The sequence below is a fragment of the Mesocricetus auratus genome, unplaced genomic scaffold (assembly GCF_017639785.1).
Source record: "Mesocricetus auratus isolate SY011 unplaced genomic scaffold, BCM_Maur_2.0 Super-Scaffold_100013, whole genome shotgun sequence".
Classification (NCBI taxonomy): domain Eukaryota; kingdom Metazoa; phylum Chordata; class Mammalia; order Rodentia; family Cricetidae; genus Mesocricetus; species Mesocricetus auratus.
The window spans coordinates 43,057,488-43,078,580 of NW_024429196.1; the positions used below are offsets into that span (position 1 = coordinate 43,057,488).

At 39.5% G+C, this 21,093-nt stretch overlaps 1 protein-coding gene across 1 annotated transcript in view; it reads right to left on the bottom strand.

The window, feature by feature from the left end:
* Positions 1–9,523: 9,523 nt before the first annotated feature.
* Positions 9,524–21,093, bottom strand: part of Epdr1 (ependymin related 1) — a 34,215-nt gene continuing 22,645 nt past the window's right edge. The window contains exons 2-3 of the mRNA XM_013114704.3: positions 12,307–12,515; positions 9,524–11,238 (exon numbers count right to left, since the gene is read on the bottom strand). Of these exons, the coding sequence (XP_012970158.1) occupies positions 11,042–11,238; positions 12,307–12,515 (406 nt within the window). The 3' untranslated portion in view covers positions 9,524–11,041. The remainder of the gene's footprint in view (positions 11,239–12,306; positions 12,516–21,093) is intronic.

Below are 21,093 nucleotides of genomic sequence, written 5' to 3' on the forward strand. Positions count from 1 at the left end.
AAGTCTACAGCAAACAACCCAGAGGAATATAAAGCAATATTTCCACTGGAGTGTTGTCTCCTGGAGACCCAGACAGATGGGGACTGACATGGAAGAACCCTGAAGTGGCATCACTTTGCCTGATGACAAGAGAGTTTCAGCAGATAGAGACTGATTTACATACGGTTTAGTTGAGGAACCTGAAACCAAGCATTTGGCAATGCTAACCTAACTATAGGAGAGAGAAATAGGGAGTCTGGCAGCCATAGAGAGGACACTGGAGACACATATAAGATTAAAGTCAGGTTTTGTTATTACTTTAATGTCACACTTCAAGTAATATCCAGATTTTTATTTCATTCTCTGTCAAAGATACATAGATAAATAAAGCTCATAAGTTCAAGACAAGCAACACATTTCCATTGCTTGCTAGAGATTTGACCCCAGATATTTCTGTTGAACTCTGGGACTGGACCAAGTACAGGAGGGAGGGGCCAAAGTAGCTGCCTGCCAGAGCAGGCTAAATTACAAAATCTGTCCATTTTACTCCATATCAAGTGATTCACCTCAAAAATAGTCTACTCCCAATGCCGAGTAGATTCATAGACAGCTGAGAAAAAAGAGATGAGGGAGTTGAGAAAGTTTTTTACTTGATGCCTAATGTGGCATCTCCCAGATCCTGGCTAATCAGAACAGTAACCACCTGCAGGAAGAACACCCCAAACAGAAAAGATTTGGCTAGACCTATGGGTCAGGCAGAATTCAGTAACCTCAGAATTATCTCTTTAAGCTAAGGACACCCACCAAGGCAAGAATATCCATGGGCTCAATTCCATCTGCCTCCTGACCTGCCCCTGGGTGTCTCTGAGTACCTCAGCTCATTCTCCATTGCTTCCATCAACACCAATAAAAGTGTGTCCACCCCTAACCACATACAGCATCATCACTCTCATGGGATTGCTATTTTTATCACAAGATATATTAAAGACAGGAAAAATAAATTAGTTTCAGCTTCAGTCTTTGTGGCCTTCAATGAGCATTTGTTTGTGTAAGTTCCTGTAATTTTGTTTTATGATAGTTATTTTATTTTATTTAAACAACTACCTATCAAACAGATATCATTGTCATCATGGAAATCTCATAGAAGCCTGAAATATGCATCAAATATTCCTGATTTGGGATGATTTTAATTATTAGGTACATATTATTAGTGTATAATTTAGAAATTACATATACTAGCTGAAGAAAATACTGAATTAATACATCAAAACACAGTTATCTACAGCTACTTTTAAATGAGTTGAAAATAAAGCCATGTTGTTTAATTTCACCTCTGTATGATGTTAAATGTGCCAACAGATTTCTGTTATAATAGCATTTTTTTTATATTTACCAAACTTCAGAGTCAAATATCCACTACATCACAGTAAACAATTATGGAAGTTCAAGAGCATGGTGCCTGCATTCTGATGAAGGCATTACTGGATATTTTGTGATGTGGCAGAGAAGCAGAAAGGGAAGCAGCCAAGTGCACAAGAAGCCAAATGAATAAGAGGATATTGCTTTATAACAGTCTGTTCTAGCAAGATGATTCAGTCTGTGGAGCCAGCTTTAGCCACTTCCCAGGATATTTCCCCAACACCTAGCTGACTTTCATAGGGTCTTACCTTTTAAATGTTCCACTATCTCAGCACTGGTGACCGAGGAACAAACTTCCATCACAAGTGACCATTTGGTGGACACATTCAAATTGTACCCAAGACATATCCCTTGTAAGCTCAAGGCTGTCTTCTTGAAATGAGGGACACAGTCAAAGACATGTTTCTGGCCTCACAAAGCAAGCATTCTGGTGAGGAAAGAAAGGAGATAATATATAGAACCCTAAAAAAGCTAGAGTGACAAAATCCAACCAGAAAATAAAAGAATTGATGGAAGAGAGTGAGCAGTTAGCCCTTTAGATAGGGCGGGCTAGAAGGACCTCTCTGAAGAGAAGCCATTGAAGTAGATTCCAGGCAGAGGGAACGGTCATAGCAAAGGCCTGATTGCAATTAGTTCATCCTGGTTGAGGAATTATACATGCATAAATTGAAAAGCTTGTAGTGACACCTTCAGTCTTTGGATTCAGAAGAGCTAAGGTTAATGTGTCCAGGTCCCATATGTTGACATAATAGAGCAACGATGTAGACTTCAGCCTAAGGCCCACCTGAAGTAGAAGGTTTTACACAGAAAACTCACAAAATCTGACTTAAATTTTAGTGTGTCCTTTTAATTATCCTGCAGAAATAGATGATAGGAGACTGAGAAGAAAAGAAAGATAGAGAGAAGACTGCTCCTGAGGTCTAGGGGGGACATCAGTCACTTGCATACAGGTGGCCACTGTATAGTGGGAAGAAAAAATATTAAGTATGATTAAGTAGTCAGCAAGGCAAGTTGATAGAAATGTTAGAGAAAGGAAAGGAGCAAAACAGTTCAAAGAAATCCACTGTAGGTTTAGTCACAATACATTTATTTCATATTCAAAGAACTATATAATGATAGACAGATAAAATCTTCTCTGTCTATATCTATTGTGTGTGTGTGTGTGTGTGTGCATGTTTACTGCTACAGGTGCAAAATGGAGACATAGTAGAGTGAATAACTTTCACTCCTGTTTCAGTTAGTGTGTGAGAGGTACTTTGGTGTCATTCTTCAGTTACTCTGACAATCATCTACTAGTTTTAACACAAGTTGGGTCAGACTTTCTAATCCAGACTTAATTTTCTTCAAAGACATATCACCTTTCTTGAGCATTTCTTTCATTTCTCATTACTATTTTTACAGGTGAGTGATGGATGCAGACTTTCTGGTTGAATGGAATGAACAAAACCAACACACTCTAAAAATAAAGAGCACAAGAATTATGAGGGCTAATAAGGAGGGTTGAATTTTGGACTAGTGTTTGGGCTGGTTGAGGAATGTCACCAAATCCCATTCCCCTGCATCTTCCTTGATTCTAATTGTAGCTGAGGATAAGCTAACTGAACTCAGATGTTGAAGTTTTTGTTACTGATGACAAAGCTCATCTAATATGTCTGGATGCATTCTGCCTCTGGATGGTGGAAACAAGCGTGGGAAAACACAGGACAAACATGGTGTTATTTAGGTAAACTGGGTCCTTAAAAAGCTGTGTGGAAACCAGAGGGGTGTGAATGTGAACATAAAGGAACTGGTCTCTTTGGAAAACATTTAAGAAAACCATTACTTATGTATTTGCTCCAGAAATTTATCTTTATTTTTAGTGAATTTTCGAATGCACTATTGATGTTCAGTGTTAATAATTCTTTTCCAGCATTTTTAGTGATATACAGCTGTTTTGTCCCAGTGACTTGAAAAATGTCCTAATTTTTCTCTGATGCAGTTGAGACTTTGCTAATGTTTCTAGTATAATAATAATGCTGGCTAACTTGTATACAACCATTACTAATCACTAGGTAAGAATTCACTCAGTCCAAGAGTCTCATTGTTATTTGGTGTTCAATCATCGCAAAGAACTATGAAGTAAGATGAAGTCTCCTGTTCAATATCACTGAGCCAGAAAGGAATACCCCTTCTCACAGGTCAGGCTGTAATGACTGTTGAGAGCTGGGACACAAAGTGATAGAGTTACAGAGGTGTCCTACAAGGATCCACAGGCTTGTGAGAAAAAGCACATCTGTAAAATCAAATACCTATCCATGAGTATCCACAAGAACCATGACACATACCATCATTTTGAAAATCTCTAGAATTTATGCCCAAAACAAAAAAGACAGAGCCCTCAAGTGAGTTGAATTGTCTTTTCTTTTTTCTTTTTTTTTTTTTTTTTTTGAGAGGGTAAAGCACAATGACATTGTGAAGCATGGACTTCCTCTGGTCCTGTGCAGGCAAAACCAAAAACCTTAAGGGCTTTTCATAAAATGCAAACTACACATGGAAAATGTCTCGGTGAGTCCCAAAAGGGAAAAGAGGCAGGACTCCAAGGCCGCTGGTCACAGCTCACCACTGAATGTCCACTTTGATGGTCATTCATTCCTGTCACCCCTGCCTGGCTGTGAACATCTCACCTTCCCTTCTGAGAGGCTCAAAGATTTTGGGACTTACCTGATGGTGATGAAAGTTAAAACAGAGTGTATAGGAAAGCTTGTTCATCCTTCTGTGTGGTCTGGAAGAGTTTTGCATGTGGTACCACTGGTCAGTGGGAGCAATTCAAAGGACAGCAATTGAGACAAAGGCATAGCTTGGAGTACTGCACATGAAAGCTGCAGGCCTCCAGCAAGCCACTGTGTTCAGGTCACAGTGACAGCTCTGCTGTTTCCTGGGCTTCTGTTCTGAGAGCACTGTGTTAAATGACTCATTTATTCTTCACAGTGGCCCTAATTATCCCATAAGACCACTGTGACTTAGAAAGATTTACAGACTTACTCAATTCCCACAGCCGGTAATACCTTCCGTTGAGCTCACTCAGTCTACAAATCATTGCTGGCTTCCCCTGTCTCAAAAGGACACAGGTCTCTAACATGTTGGAATCTGCTCCCCCATGCTTCTCCCCTCCCTGCCTGTTAATAGCTTATGCAGAATGGTGCTTATGACTTCAAAGGGATTGCACTCTGTCACCTCAGAAACTTGTCATGTACTCTCTGCCTGAATCGCATTTCTCACTTCCTACTGAGAACAGTCACTACTCAGAATTCAGTTTCTTCTGAGGAGCAGCAACTGCCACCCCATCATTGATTCTTTCAGTAAACAGTTTTCAGATTGTTTTGCCATTTTTATAGCCTTGTCCAGTGAAGCATTTGGTCTTACCCTCTACTGGCAGCTCCATGCTTCTAACTGCCCACAGAGTGTGGATTCTGGCTCCAGGAAGATGAACAACAGTATTTCAGGGGGACTGAAGTCAAATTTTCTTTTACTTATTTTCCCATGCTTGTCACTATTTCTGTTTAAGCCTGAAAATTCTGAAGTTTTTGCTCGTAAAATCATCAACTGAATTAATCTTATTTAACTAGCACAGTTTTTGCCTCTATCCTTTCCTAGCAAGGAATAAAATACCTGTTTATTGACATCCTTGGTGATTACAAGACTCCATGCTGCCATGAAATGAAAGAAAAAGCAGAGAAGACAACTAGTTGATCGTTATATAATCATTTTCATTTTATTCTACTGTCGCCCTGTTTCCTCGGAAGCAACTGAAACTTCTTTAAACACGGTCCCTCTTTAGTCCCTCTGCCTGGGAAGCCACACATCAAGTGCTAGGGATCCTAAAGATAGCAATGCTCTGAGCTCTTTCAAACACTGGAAAGGACTGTCATCAGAGTAAAACAGATTCAGCCCAGTTCCCAGCCCAGCCATGCCCTAGTGGGGGCATTTGTACACACCCTGAATCTTGTAGGCTCTGAAGTGAGGATGCACTATTAACTGTATGGATTATTGTGGTTTTGGAAGATTTAGTCAAGAAACAAACTCTAAGTGAATAGTCAAGGGCCTGATCGGTGGCAAGCAGTGGCTGATGTCATGCCTCTTCTTCACTTTGTCTTTGTCGTAGGGGGTTTTGAAACAGGCAGGCTTCAGAGGATCCTTCAACCCCTGAAAGTTACATCTAAGTTGGTTGTATCCAGGAGGGATCTTAATTTTAAGCAAAGTATCTGTATATATTTCCTGGGGTTGTCTTAACTAAGTACCATATATCTAACCAACAGAAACGTGTGACCTTACAGTTCAGGTGGTTGAGCCTCTAGCAGTAAGGTGTTCGCAGGACTTGTTTCTTTTATGTGGCTCAGATGGGGAATCTTCTTGAGTATAATCTGGTAGGAAACTAAATGGGATTCTCCATGTGACTTGTCTGTACATGTCCCCCTCTTTATGGAACTTTCCCCTTTATATAAGAAAATCAATTCCACTGGATCAGGGTGAATCACCTAAAAACACTGTTTCTAAAGAATTCACATAGCTCTAGGATCAGAACTTCAACATATCGTCTGTGGGTAAATGATTCAAACCACAACATATCCATAGCTGTAGTTAGATTTTTTAAAATGACCTATAGTAACTATAAATTTTCTTAATGGCTTATCTTACCCACAACCTAGCCATCAAACCTTGACGCTTTCAGATAGTCCAGGGTATATCTTGAGTGTTCAAATTATGGAGAAATCTCACAGTAATTCTAGGGTGATATTTTGTCTATAACAAATAAAGCTTGCCTAAAGGTCAGAATGCAAAGCTAGCCACACTAGTTAGACATAGAAGCCAGACAGTGGTGTATACATCTGTAATCTCAGCACTTGGGAGACACATGCAGATGGATTTCTGTCATTTCAAGGCCACCCTGAGCTACAAGAAATTGATCAAGGTTAAAAGAGAGACAGAGCTCACACAAAGGTGATCCCAGCACTTAGGATTCCATGCTTTTAATCCCAGCACTAAGGAGATGGAGCCAGGAGTGATATGGCTGGGTGGAAAAAGAAATACAAGGCAGGAGATGACAAGAGAGAGATGAAATCTGAGAAAGTATGAGGTTTGGTAGAGACAGAGGAGTCTGGAGATATAATCTGAGGACAGGATCACTCCTTCAGTATGAGGTAGAGGTAAAAGCTAGAGGCTGGCTGATTTGCTTCTCTGATCTTCAGCTTTAACCCCAATATCTGCCTCTGGGTTTTTATTATTCATGCCACATAATTCTGACAGCTTTGTTCAGGTACATGCTACAGATTGATTTTTATCTTACCCAAAATGCTTAGGACAAAAGTTTTATGAATTTTAGATTTTTCCTGATTTTATGATATGTAAATAAACATTAAGTTTTAGGAATGTGACTCAAGTTCAAACATATTTTTTCATATACCTTTCATATATAGGTTAAAAATAATCTTTTACATTGTTAGTGCAGCTATATCTTGGGTCTGACCTGGGACATGAGAAAAGTATGAAATTTTCTGTTGGTATTGATACGTTAGTGCTCAAAAATTTCAGATTTGGGGGCATTTTATATTTAGGGTTTTTAGATTAGGAATGTTCAACCTGCATAAGAGAAGAAAGCACAGAAAGCCTTTCTCTACTCCATATTCTACACTCCATTGTCTTCCTTAGTGAGACATTTCCATGAGAAATGATTGCTGAGGTGGTCTCGGGAAGTGTAAAGAAGGTAAGTAAATGTGAGCCTGGAGAACAAGCCAATACTCAGCACTGCTCTTAGGTCTCTGCTTGAGTTCCTGCCCTGACTTGGATCATGATGGATGGTGATATGTAAATGTAAGCTAAATAACAGTCCCCTCCCCCACCCCTGGCTCTTTTGGCCATGGTGTTTATAGCAGCAGTAGAAAGGAAAGACAATTTGTTTCCCGCATATTGAACACAGTTTAAAAACAAACTTTAGTGGTTATTATGGATAACATCAAAGTCATTTAAAAATTAGTGACCTCAAATTATGGGAGCTTGATTTCTGGAACCAATAGGCTTTATTCTTAAAGCTTATCCCTTCTTCATTAAAGAACAACCTATACTGTGATATACATGGGTCCTTAGACATGGAAATGACTCTGAATTGCTAGCAAAAGAAGCTTATGGTTAGTGATTCAGGGAAGATACTTCAGTTTGACCTACTCTATGGCACCATACCTTAAAAGAGGGGTACGTGAATTGAAATTTTCTAAGGTACTACTTTCCTAAGGTCTCTGCTATCTATCCTTATGTATGCTATCAATATGCAGAACTCCTCTGGACTGAAAGTTTATGACAAATAGAATGCCCCTTTTTCATTTTCTTAAGATTTCTTCGCTGTTTGGGACATAGTCAGAGTTGTAATCAGACTTAAGTTCACATAAGGACTTTCTATAATCATGCTGTTGGCATTGAGTTAAGCAAAGCTACTCATGCAACTGATATCAGAAGAGTTGGGAACCATTGGAATTACTCTGCAGAGCGATTGTTCATTTGTCAGTGGTATAGGTTACAGTGTCAGGAATCTATTTGTGATAGGTATGTCCTAGCTAGTTTTATGTCAACCTGATGCAAGCTAGAATCACTTTGGGATAGAGAACCTCAATTGAGAAAATCCTTCACACTAAGGCTGGCTTATGGGCAATACTGTGGTTTATTTTCTTGATTGATGGGTAATGGCCCTCCTGGGCTGCTATAAGAAAGCAGATTTTGCAAGCCATGAGAAGTAAGCCAGTAAGTATTCTTCCATGGCCTTTTTATCAGCTCCTGCCTCCAGATAGATTCATGCCTTGAGTTCCTTTCCTGAACTCCATCAATGATGGATGCAGTGTGATGTGTAACTGGAAACTGAAGTAAACCCTTTCCTCTCAAAGTTGATTTTGGTCGTAGTGTTTTATCACAGCAACAGAAACACTAACTAAGGCATAGTAGGTGAGTGGGGAGAAGACAGTAGAAGCTGGCAAATGGACATTTTACCTGTAAGAAACATAATAAAACGCTACCCAGGTTGGGCTTGGGCTGGTTTTCTGATTGCTTCCACAATATTAAAGTGTAAAGCCACTGACATTTCCAACACTAACATAAATCAAAACAGACATGCACACAGGTGGGTGCCTGGTCTCTTACCACTCCATGCTCTATGACATCTCAGGACTCTGCCAAGAAGACCATCACCAATATCTGACTCTGGATTTTTATTATTTAGATCAATTAGAATTCCATTTACAGATGGCCACTGGCATATTTCTATGGACTGCTGACTAAAGAAACCCTCCCAACATATCACCCAGGCATCATTGCTCAAAGAAATGATGAACCAGCAGCCCAATGTGAAAGCTCTGTCTGTTATGCCATGGGGGCTCTGCTGTCTGTTTAGGTAATGGAGAAATACAGTATCCCAGCACCATAAGATCCAAGCTGAGTTCCTCATTAGATTTAAAACCACTTTGGACTTTTTACTAGTTTTTGTGAAGGGGTTTAATTGCTAGAATGGGTAAAATGAAAAAGGGAAACACATTCTCCTTCTGCGTGCATGAATAAGATAGATTTTTCTTCCTGTTTTGATTGTGAACATGGCCTGGGGTGTTCCCAGAGTCTCAGTGCTGAGCAGAGAACTGTGGTTTGGACTGGACAAAGGCTATTCTGTGGGTGATAAGTGGGCAAACACTGCCACAAATTCTTTGTAGACTGCAATGCACTTTGCCATTTTTCTTGGTCCTTGGATGGTCTTAACTCTCCTTTGTGATCCCAGGAATCAGCTCAACTGCTGTAGAGGGCAAAAGCTTGATAGTGGTTCATAAATATGAATGCATTACAGATAACAAAAACAGGGTAGTTCCTAGAAAACCGACTAGAGAAAAGTTAGTAGGTGTAAATACTCCTCCCAAACCCGAGAATGTCAAGAACCCAGACCTAGTGATAGCTGAATACAAGTGGTAGCTGTAAGAACTACACTCTGATGTTAGCTTGGGTCCTGATTAGTGGTGAGAACCGAGAGAGAAAAACAGATCAAGACTGGCTTTGAAGCTTCCCTCTGACCCAGGCAGCTGAAACTGAACTTTACAGAAGATGAGACTTAGCAGACTCTGAAGACAGGATAACCAACTTGATTTTTATTATGGGAAGTATTTTATTTATTTATTACAGCAGAGTTTTAACTTCCTTATAATTGAGTTCATTCATATTCATTACAGAGACAAACACATGAAAAAAATAATTTGTGACATGTCATCAAATTTGCTTATGGTATAAATTACAATATAGATTGTTTTCAGCATAAAGCAAGCATCACACATTTCTCTTGATAACTAAAGATGATACATGGCCAAATCAAACACAGACACAGAGATAGAAGAATCTATAATAGTAAGCTGTGTTACTGGAAGTGTCCCTAGCAATCAGAAAACCCAACCCTGATTAGAAGTTGAGGAAACTGAACACAAACAGAGTTGGTGAGCTCCACACTACAAATGTTGAGGGCACTGAATACGTGCCAGGCACTTGCTTGATACTGGAGATATTAAAGTAAACAGAACCTGATACCCGTACTCAAAGGGCTCTTAGCCAGGATAGCAGAGGGCAGTTTCCAGTAATCAGGAAATCCTCACACAGCATAATAAGTATTGTGAGCAAGGCATGCCAAGCAGCAAGGTGCAATCAATGCAGGTGTGAGGGCAGTTTACAGAGGTCACATGTGAGCCGACCTGAGAAGGATGAGCAGAAGTCACAATGACACAGTTATGGTGAGATGGAGTTCCAGGAAAGTCAAGGCCAGAGCTAGCCTAGTGCATTTAATACTTACAGGAGTTAGGAGTGAAAGAGAATTCTAGTCCTGACTGAGGGGGCCTCCCAGTTCAGTGCTGTTTTAGAAGTCTGACTGCTTGCTAGAATATATAAAGGGTCATCTCACTAATCAGTACTCTAGCACAGAAAGCAGCACACACATGGCTCTTACTTCATTCATGTGTGAATAATAAGATTGTCTAAGCCTCCTGCTTAAAACTTGCTTTTCCCTTCAGAGGAATCATTGCTCCCTATTATAAATTTCCACTTTCTTGCAGAATATCTACATTCATCGGGTCATGCCACAAATTTCAAGTCTGGAAGGAATCTTAAAGAGTCATTTTGCAGTAGCCAAAGGTAGGGGTGTGGTCAGTGGACATTGTTGCCACTCTGGTGCAGACAAACTAAATCATTCTACATTTTATTAGCTCCTTCAGTTTGTAATTACAATAGTAAAATGTTCATCCCTGCAGAGGCAAACTTCATGTACTCACCCTCACCCCTTCCTACTCTACTGCACAGACTACACACCCGCACACAGAAAGGACAGCCCCAAACAGGCATTGGAAGTGTGCAAAGTGTCCCTACCGCCAGTTGAGGCTGCCCCAAGTTCTCTACTGAAAATGGAACTGAGCAGCCAGAGTCAGATGTTTAAGAAATCCCACATGAGGGTTTATCTCCTAAGATTATCTTTATTTCCATTGAAGAGCTGCATCCCAACCAAACCAGTCTCTAATCCATTTCCAGATGGGGTCACTAAGAGCCAAGGGTCATTTGTGTGAGATGGGGTCACTAAGAGCCAAGGGTCATTTGTGTGGCGTCAAGTTCACCAGGAGCAGTCCTCACTCATCTTTTCTGGCTGTGCTGTCTGGCATGTACTTGGCGGGGTGAATACAGAAGGGTCCTTAATGCCTAGCTGCACATCAAAAAAACGTGTGGACAGGACCACAGTGTAATTCCTGATGAAGGTCTCCTGGACTGGATAACAATCCTTGGCTGTGTAAACGCCGATCCAGGTTTCATCTAAAGAGGAAATAAGTTGACTTTTCAGAGAGAAGATAGGCAAAATTCCTATACTTTTTTTGTAGTAAAATATAGTCAACAGAAAATGCACCTTTTAACTTTGTAAGGATACCTTGTGGAGGCATTCACACTGTTTATAATTATCACCACTTACTGTGCTACACTCCTAAACTGAAAACTCTTACTCGTTCAATAGTTTCCCATCTTCCTCTCCTTCAGTCCCTTGCAACCAGCATGCTAGTGACTGTCTGATAGATTTGGATACTTCATGCACACAGTATTTATCAGTTTGTGACTGGCTTATTTCCCTTAACATACCAGCCTCAAGATTTGTTCATGTCGCTACATATGCCAGAATTCATATCTCTTCCTTTAAAAGGATGAAAACTATTCTCCTGTAGAGGTACATCACATAGTTATTCATTTATCTGTTGATGGTATCTGGATTATTTCCAACAGTTTGATGCTAAGAATGAAACCACTATAAAAAAAGGTGTACAACTAAATGGTTGAGTTCCTGTAATTATTCTTTTGATTATATGTTCAGAGTTGGATGCTCTGAAGCATATGGCAATCTTATGCTTAATGTTTTGGTTAAATCCCATACTGTTTCTCATAGACTGAATGTCTATACTTCATGTTTCAAAATTAACAGGAATAATTTTGGATCAAAGTATGCCTGTTTGCATTTAGAATAATGTAACAGGTCTGGACACGGTGGCTTTAGGAAGTGGTGTTAGGGAAGGAAATGTTGGCACCTAATACAATGAGTATTCTTGGAAAGAATTACTTTCAGGTCACAGTCCTCATGGAGATCATGAAAAGTCTACAGATAGGGTGAGTCAATAAGATCCAAAGTGACAGAGACATGCAATTGTCACTAGAAGATGAACATGTTCCAATAACCCACTAAGAAAGCAGTTATACACAGTTAAAAAATACACAAGGGAACTTACATAGGCTTTAAAACCTATGTACCCTTAAGACTAACTTCCTTAAGGGACTTAGAAGACAACATTCCCCAACATATACCCTGAGATGGAATGCATGAATTCTTTCCATCCTTACAGGATCTGGCTGTCCTTCTGTCGGACCACTCCTGGACTGTGATCTGCTCCTGAGGTCCCCCAATGGAGTACTGATCTTCAAAGGTAGAATTCTGGGGTATATCCAGAGGATCCCAGGGTTCTGTCAAGGATAGCTTTGCACACTGTTTGGTGGCTTGTTCAATCTGAAACATCACTCCATCCTTATAGAGTAAAATGTATTCAAATAATCTGAAATGTTGATTAAAAGAAAATGGTTAAGGGCTTTTATGTTAAAATCATCATGTCTTTCATCAGCACAGAGTCTGAAGGCCTTTGATATAAGTTATCATATAAATGACTTTTAAATGATTGCAAATCATTTGTTCTTTATAAACTTTATTCATATCAAACAACCCAACTGTGGAAAAAATAAAAATTAGAAGTTAAACTTGACTTCATGAAGTAACTTCTTATAAGTGAACAACTACAAGCTAGACCCCAAGATTAGGCTACCAACATTAGGACATCTGAGTTTCACAGCTGGCTTATGATGATTTGTTTAGAAGGACAAAGGAAGGATTCCCTTTGATTGGGATCCTGTAGCATTAAATCAAGGAATGACAGAAATATCCCCAGAGACTGAACTCACTACAGAAATGTGGGCAAAGTGTCTATACCTCACTGTGTGGCTAACCTACACAAATGATTTTCTCTGTTGACAGAAGCCACTCTGAGTGTAGCCTGAGGAGTCTGGGCGGCAAGGGCAAAGACTAAGGTTCTCCAGAGTAAATGATTCATAAAGCAAGTTTGCCTACACGTTATCTCAAGTGACTTCATGCATGAAGGAACACGGTGAAAGGAAGGTATCCTGAGTCTAACGTCTATATCTGAGCCAGAAGTCTCTAAGTATGCTGTATTGCACCTCTTAAATCACTTCATAAAGCCTCTGGGCCATGATCCGTTCAAAACTCAGGGCATTGGTGCTGCTTGGGCAGAATGGAAAGTGAAGCCACCTAGAGAATACTTTTCAAAAGTGAAAATGAGACTTCCAGCCATGGGTTGGGAGTAGAACTAAAGTGACAGCACACCCATATGGCATCAGTTCAATCCCAGCAACACAAGGAAAATGGGAGACCAACTTATGATCTCTGCTGAATGAACATCACTCAGGCTCTATAAAACATGCTCATGTAGGATGCATGCTCTCTATTCAAAGTCTGCATATGAAATTATTTTTGAAGAGGTGGGTGTGGGTCTGTTCCAGACCCGACCTCTGCTTGCTCTCCTTGGTGTCACCTGATCTGGGGACCGTGCACAGGTGTACCCACCCTGGTGGACCACATCATCCAGAATCTGCTGACATCACAGTGCTAGTCCCACCTCCATCCACCGAGAGAGGGAGTGTCTCAGACCCGCCTGCATTCACCATGAGAGCCATCAGAGTATTGGACCTGCTTACACCTACTAGAAGAGAACCTTGGACCGGTAACCACCAGGAGAGGGAGAGATCCCCACTTGCACCCACTGAAAGAAGAGATGGGAAGACAACAATATAAGAACACATTCAACAACAGAAAGACCAATATGATGCCACTAGAGTTGAAGGACTCTACACCAACAAGACCTGAACATCTCAACACAGATGAAGCAGAAGAGAATGACCTTAAAAACAACTGTATGAAGATGATAGAGACCCTCAAATAGGAAATGTGAAAATTCCTCAAAGAAATGGAAGAAGAAACAAGCAAAAAATGCAAGAAATGGAGGAAAAGACAAACCAAAAAAATGTAAGAAATAAACAAATCTCTCTCTCTCTCTCTCTCTCTCTCTCTCTCTCTCTCTCTCTCTCTCTCTCTCTCTCTCTCTCTCTCTCTTTTTGGTTTTTCGAGACAGGGTTTCTCTGTATTGTTTTGGAGGCTGTCCTGGAACTCATTTGGTAGACCAGACCGGCCTCGAACTCACAGAGATCCGCCTGCCTCTGCCTCCCGAGTGCTGGGATAAAAGGTATGCGCCACCAACGCCCGGCTATAAACAAATCTCTTAAGGAAAGCCAAGAGGAAACAAGCAAACAAGTGAAGGAAACAATTCAAACCATTCAAGTCATGAAAGCTGAAATAGAGACAATAAAAAAACAGTCTGAGGGAATACTGGAAATAGAAAAGCAGAGTAAATGATCAGGAAGTACATTTGCAAGCATAACCAACAAAATACAAGGGATGGAAGACAGAATATCAGGCACTGAAGGTACACTAGGAGAAATAGACCATCGGACAATGGAAATCTTAAGTCCAACAAATCCCTAACACAAAATATCCTGGAAATATGGGACACCATGAGAAGTCCAAGCCTAAGAATAACAGGTATAGAAGGTGAAGAAAACCAATTCAAAGGTGCAGAAAATATATTCAGCAAAATCACAGAAGAAAACTTTCCCAACCTAAAGAAAGACATTCCAATGAATGTACAAGAAGCTTACAGAGTATCAAACAGACTGGACCACAAAAAAAGTCCCCTCGCCACATAATAATCAAGACACCAAACATATAGAATAAAGAAAGAATATTAAGAGCAGCAAAGGAAAAAGCCAAGTAACATATAAAGGCAGACTTAGAATTACACCCAAATTCTCAATGAAAACTCTGAAAGCCAGAAGGTCCTGGACAGATATTCTACAAATGCTAAGAAACCATGGATGCCAGCACAGACTACTATGCCGAGGAAAGCTTTCAATCACTATAGATGGAGAAAACAAGATATTCCATGACAAGACCAGATTTAAATAGATATCTATTAATCCAGTCCTATAGAAATTACTGTAAGGAAAACTCCAACCTTAAGGAAGTTAACTATACTCACAAAAACATAGGAAATAGATAACCCTACTTTACCAAAAGTCTAAAGAAAAAAGAAACAAGGGGTGGAAATCCATACACAATACCACCACCACCACCACCACCAAATCCAAAACAAACAAGAATTAAAAGTCGGACATTCAGAACGGAATCTGAGGCTCTCACATTGGATTTGACACTGTCTGCACCGCATGTATGTTACATGTACTTACACACTATGAAAACTAAAATCCATGACGGTGTTGGAACGTGAAAATCAGTTGTCTTACGTCCTCTTTCACAATCCATGTTCATCACCTAAATCCTTCTCAGCCCTAATATTCAAACTTCATTCTCACTTTTATGCTGTACCCACATACACTAATACATATGTACATGTGTTAGTGTCTAGATTGCACATGAGGAAGAACATGCAGTGTATTTATATGACTGGGTGACCTCAACTGGTAGACATTTGATGTCCATTTGTCTGTAAATTTTGTGATTATACCTTTTTGGAACTAAATGGCTTCCCCTCTATGTATTTGTGTATAATAAACATACATTCAAATTAAAAAAAATAATTAAAAGTCAGTGGTCATTAATACATCTCAATATCAATGGTCTTAACTCACCTATAAAGATACAAACTAGCAGAATGGATAAGAAGATAGAATCCATCCTTCTGCTGCATACAAGAAAAACACTTCAACTTCAAAGACAGACATTACCTCAGAGTAAAGGGTTGGGAAAAGATTTTCCAATCAAAAGAAACAAGCTGGTGTAGCAATACTAATGTCTAACAAATTAGGCTTCAAACTAAAATCAATCAAAAGAGATGGAAAAGGTCATTTCATATTAATCACAGGAAAAATCAGTCAGGATGAAATCTCAATTCTGAACATATATGCACCAAATACAAAGGCACCCATGTTCATAAAAGAAACAGTACTGAAATTCCAATCACAAATAAAAACTCATACACTTATAGTGGGAGATTTCAACACCCCACTCTCACCACTAGACAGGACACCAGACAGAAACTTAACAAAGAAACAAAGGAATTAACAGAAGTTATGACCCAATTGGGTTTAATAGACATCTATAGAACATTCCATCCAAACACAAAAGAATATACCTTCTTCTCAGCACCACATGGAACCTTCTCTAAAATCTACTGCATACTTGGCAACATAGCAAACCTCAATAGGTACAAAAAAATTGGAATAACCCCCCATATCTTCTCAGACCACCATGCTTTAAAGTTAAAATTCAACAACAACACGAATTGCAGAAATCTAGAAACTCATGGAATTTGAACAATATGCAATTGCACCAATTCTGGGCCAAGGAAGAAATAAAAATGGAAATTAAAGGCTTCCTAGAATTTAATGAGAATGAAGAAACAACATACTCAAACTTATGGAACACTTTGAAAGCAGTGCTAAGAGGAAGTTCATAGCACTAAGTGCCCACATGAAGACACTGGAGAATAGTCACACTAGAGAATTAACATCACACCTGAAGGTTCTAGAACAAAAAGAAATAAGGTAACCTCAGAGGAGTAGATACTAGGAAAAAAATCAAATTGAGGGCTGAAATTAATAAAGTAGAAACTAGGAAAACAATAAAAATAATTAATGGAATGAAGAGTTGGTTCATCGAGAAAATCAACAACATAGACAAACCTTTATCCAAACTAACCAAAGACAGAGAGAGACCATGAAGATTAACAAAATCAGAAATGAAAAGGGAGACATAACAATGGACATTGATGAAATCCAGAGAATCACCAGGTTATACTTTGAAATCCTATACTTCACAAAATTTGAAAATCTAAAGGAAATAGGCAATTTTCGGGATAGATATCACTTACCAAAATTAAGTCAAGAACAGACAAGCAATTTAAATAGACAAATAACCCATAATGAAATAGAAGCAGTCATCAAAAGTCTCCCAATCAAAATAAGCCCAGGGCCAGATGGTTTCAGTACAGAATTCCACCAGAAATTCAAAGAGATAATACCAATACTCATCAAAGTGTTCCACGTAATACAAGAAGAAGGATCATTGACAAATTCTTTTCATGAGGCTACAATTACATTGGTAGCAAAACCACACAAAGACACAACTAAGAAAGAGAACTCCTCATGAACATTGATGCAAAAATACTCAATAAAACACTGGCAAATCAAATCCAAGAACACACCACCATAATTGAGTAGGCTTCATCCCAGGGATGCAGGAATGGATCAATCTATGAAAATCCATCAATGTAATCTACCATGTAAACAAACTGAAAAAAAAATCATGAGATCATTTCACTAGATGCTGAAAAAGCCTTTGACAAAACCCAACACCACTGATCCAAATGGATCAAGGACCTCAACATAAACACAGCTACACTGAACATCTTAGAAGAGAAAGTGGGAAGTACCCTTGAATGAATTGTTACAGGAGACTACTTCCTGAACATAACACCAGTAGCACAGACACTAAGATCGACAATTAACAAATGGGACCTTCTGAAACTGAGAAGCTTCTGTAAGGCAAAGGGCACAGTCAACAAGAAAAAAAGGCATCCCACAGAATGGGAAAAGATCTTTACCAACCCCACATCTGATAGAGGGTTGATCTCTAAAATATACAAATAACTCAAGAACCTAGTTACCAAAACACTAAATAATCCAATTAAAATTGTGGTACAGAACTAAATAGAGAATTCTCCATAGAGTAATCTAAAACGGCTGAAAGACACTTAAGAAAGTGCCCAAAATCCTTAACCATCAGGGAAATGCAAATCAAAACAACTTTGAGATACTATCTTACTCCTGTCAGAATGGCTAAATTCAAAATCAACTAGGAGAGGATGTGGACAAAGGGGTACACTCCTCCACTGCTGGTGGGAGTGCCAACCCATACAGCCACTTTGGAAATCAGTATGGCGGTTCCTCAGGAAAATGGGCCTTAGTCTACCTCAAGATCCAGCAATTTCACTCTTACACATATACCCAAAAATGTGCATTCATACAACAAGGACATCTGTTCAACTAGTTCATGGCAGCATTATTTGTAATAGTCAGAACCTGGAAGCAACCTAGATGCCCCTCAACTGAAAAATGGATAAAGAAAATGTGGTACATTTACACAATGGAGTACTACTACTCAGTGGAAAAAAACAATGGAATCTTGAAATTGTAGGCAAATGAATGGAACTAGTGAGTGAGGTAATCCAGTCACAAAAAGACAAGCATGTCATATACTCACTCATACATAGATATTAGACATAGAGCAAATGATTACGAGACTATAATCCACACCTCCAGAGAAGTGGCAATGCGACCCAGGCAACTGGTGGGAAGAATACACATTACAAGCATAGGATCAAACCAGGCCCCCTCAACTTGAGTGTCAGTTAGGAGGCCTGTGCAGTCTATGGGGCCTCTGGTAGTGGATCATTATTTACCCCTAGTGTATGAATTGACTTTAGGAGCCCACTCCCATAGAGGGATAATTTCTCAGCCTAGACACATGGGGGAAGGCCTAGGCCCTGATCCAAATGATGTGACAGACTTTGATGATCCCCCCATGGAAGGCCTCACTTTCCCTGGGGAGCAAAAGGGGGATAGATTGGAGGGGGTTGATGAGGAGGAGGGGGAGGGGGAGGGAACTGGGATTTACATGTAAAATAAGATTGTTTCTAATTTAAATTAAAATATAAATTAAAAAAAGACATTAAGAAATGGCCACTCTCAAATGCTGAGAAAATAAACAGAATGCAAAGTTGCAAAAAAATTACTTTCTTCACAATAAAGCATTATCAATAGTGAAATCTATTTGGTCAAAACAGTATCATCATTAGCATTACACTTTGAGTTTCTATGAGGTAGTATATAAATATCATCATGACTTCATTCTATATAATTACATATATCTTGCCTACTCCTCCATATGTATAACCCAGAAAAAACAAGAACCAGCTTGCTAGGTTAAAACAAACAATGACTGAATAGATTATATACATTTAGGATAGGAGTGAATGTGGAAAGAAAATAAAATATGCATTTATAAGATACTGTTTATAATGAGAGCTAACGTTGTGTCAGAAAGATGGTTCAGTGTTCAAAGTGCTTGTTATAGAGCATGAAGACCTGGGTTTGGGTCCCCAACATCCTAATAAAAGTGGGCATGACAATGGATTCCTATAACTTCAGCATTGAGCGATATGGACAAGAGAGACAGAACTCTGAAGCTCATTGGCCAGTCAGCACAGCCAAGTCAATGAGTTTCAGGTTCAATGGCAGACTTAGTCTCAAAATAATGTGAAGAGTGGCCAAATCAAGGCATCCAGAGTCCACCTCTGGTCTCCACATGTATGAACACATGCACACATGCATACATTTGCACTGACAAATTCATACACACCTATACAAAAACATCACATATTTAGACTGCCCAGGATGTGTAGAATTGGAGCTGTATGCCTACTGATCAGCTTCTCTGTAACTAAATTGTTATGTGAACTCATAAGCTGTGGAGATGACTGCCACCATGTGAGACAAGTAAGACTGAAGAGCAAAGCAGCAAGAAGAAAGGACTAGCAAGCAGGCTAGGGTTCCAACAGTTGCATTATTTTGTGGGGAGCTCAGAGACTCCCCTCGAGGGTTAAGATAACCTTCTTCTGCTCTTACAAAGCTTCATTTTTGGCCAGTGATTTTGTGCTGCCCATGGCCAGTGTTCATTTCTGACAGAGTCAAGGAAAACAAGGGCTCCATGCAGAGTCCAAAACAAGAGCTAAAGTCAGCTTTCTGTTACATGGTAAGGTTGAGTCAACAACTTGTGAGAAAGAAAAGTCACTTTGGCTCACAGGGCCAGACATTTCAGTCCAGCCAGTGGACTTGCTTCTCTGGGACATGTGATGAAGCAGGACATCATGGTGGAGGCATGGAGCACAGCAACTCGAAGTTGAGAACAACAACCACTTCGGTAGACTCATAATAAGTGGGCTTCCCATGGAACATCCACACTGAACACCCTTAGATTATACAGTTGCCTTATTTCATTTCTTTTATGTATTTCCTGGAAAACTTCCTTGGGTGTCATTGAACTTGTGCCTCTAGTTTCTGTCACCCCCACAAATGATATTATGTCTACATCTTGATGAGACTTTGGCTCAACATGTTTGGAAAGAACACAACAGTGGTGAGGTGTGTGCTTCCAGCATTATCATGTTAGAAAACAAATTATTCAGTTTCTCACTGTTATGTTGCTGACTTTGATCACCATACATGATACACGATAACACAGATATCTCCATGAATAATTAGCCATCAGTGTTGGATGATATTTTGTGATGCTAGGAATATCCTTTATCCAGTGTTAGTTTCAAACTTAACTGCACACTTAGTGCTTTTACATTCTTTAGACATATTTATCTCATTTATTGCTCATGTGCAGTTTGCATGTGTGTATGTATGTGTGTGTGTATAAAAGAGGTGTGAAGGAGAGGGAGAGAGTTAGTTAGTCAGTTAGTTAGTTAATTAGTTAGTTAGTTAGTTAGTTAATGACTTTTTAAGTATAAGTCCATGCTCCTACAGATATCATAGGACAACTTCTGGAGTTTGTTCTCTCCTCTACTTGGTCCAGTGAGAAAAAGCAGGTGATCAGGCTTGATGGCAAATGTCTTTACCTGTTATAATATCTTAGTAGCCTTCACCAAGAAATTATAGAGAAAATCTTTCCTGAATCAATTATTTCATTAGAGGTTGGTATAATAAGACTAACAGCAGAATAAATGACACCTGCCTATGTTGCCTGGTCTGTGCAGGATAACAATACTCAAGGCTCTATATATTAAATGGATAAGCAATGTCTCTTGCTTAGTCACTGAGTTTTCTTTCCAGCCAGCGTCTGCTCACACTGACCCCATTGACCTTTGAATGCTTGATGACTTTCTGAGATAGCAGGAGACCCAGGCTCACTGTGGGCTCTCCTGG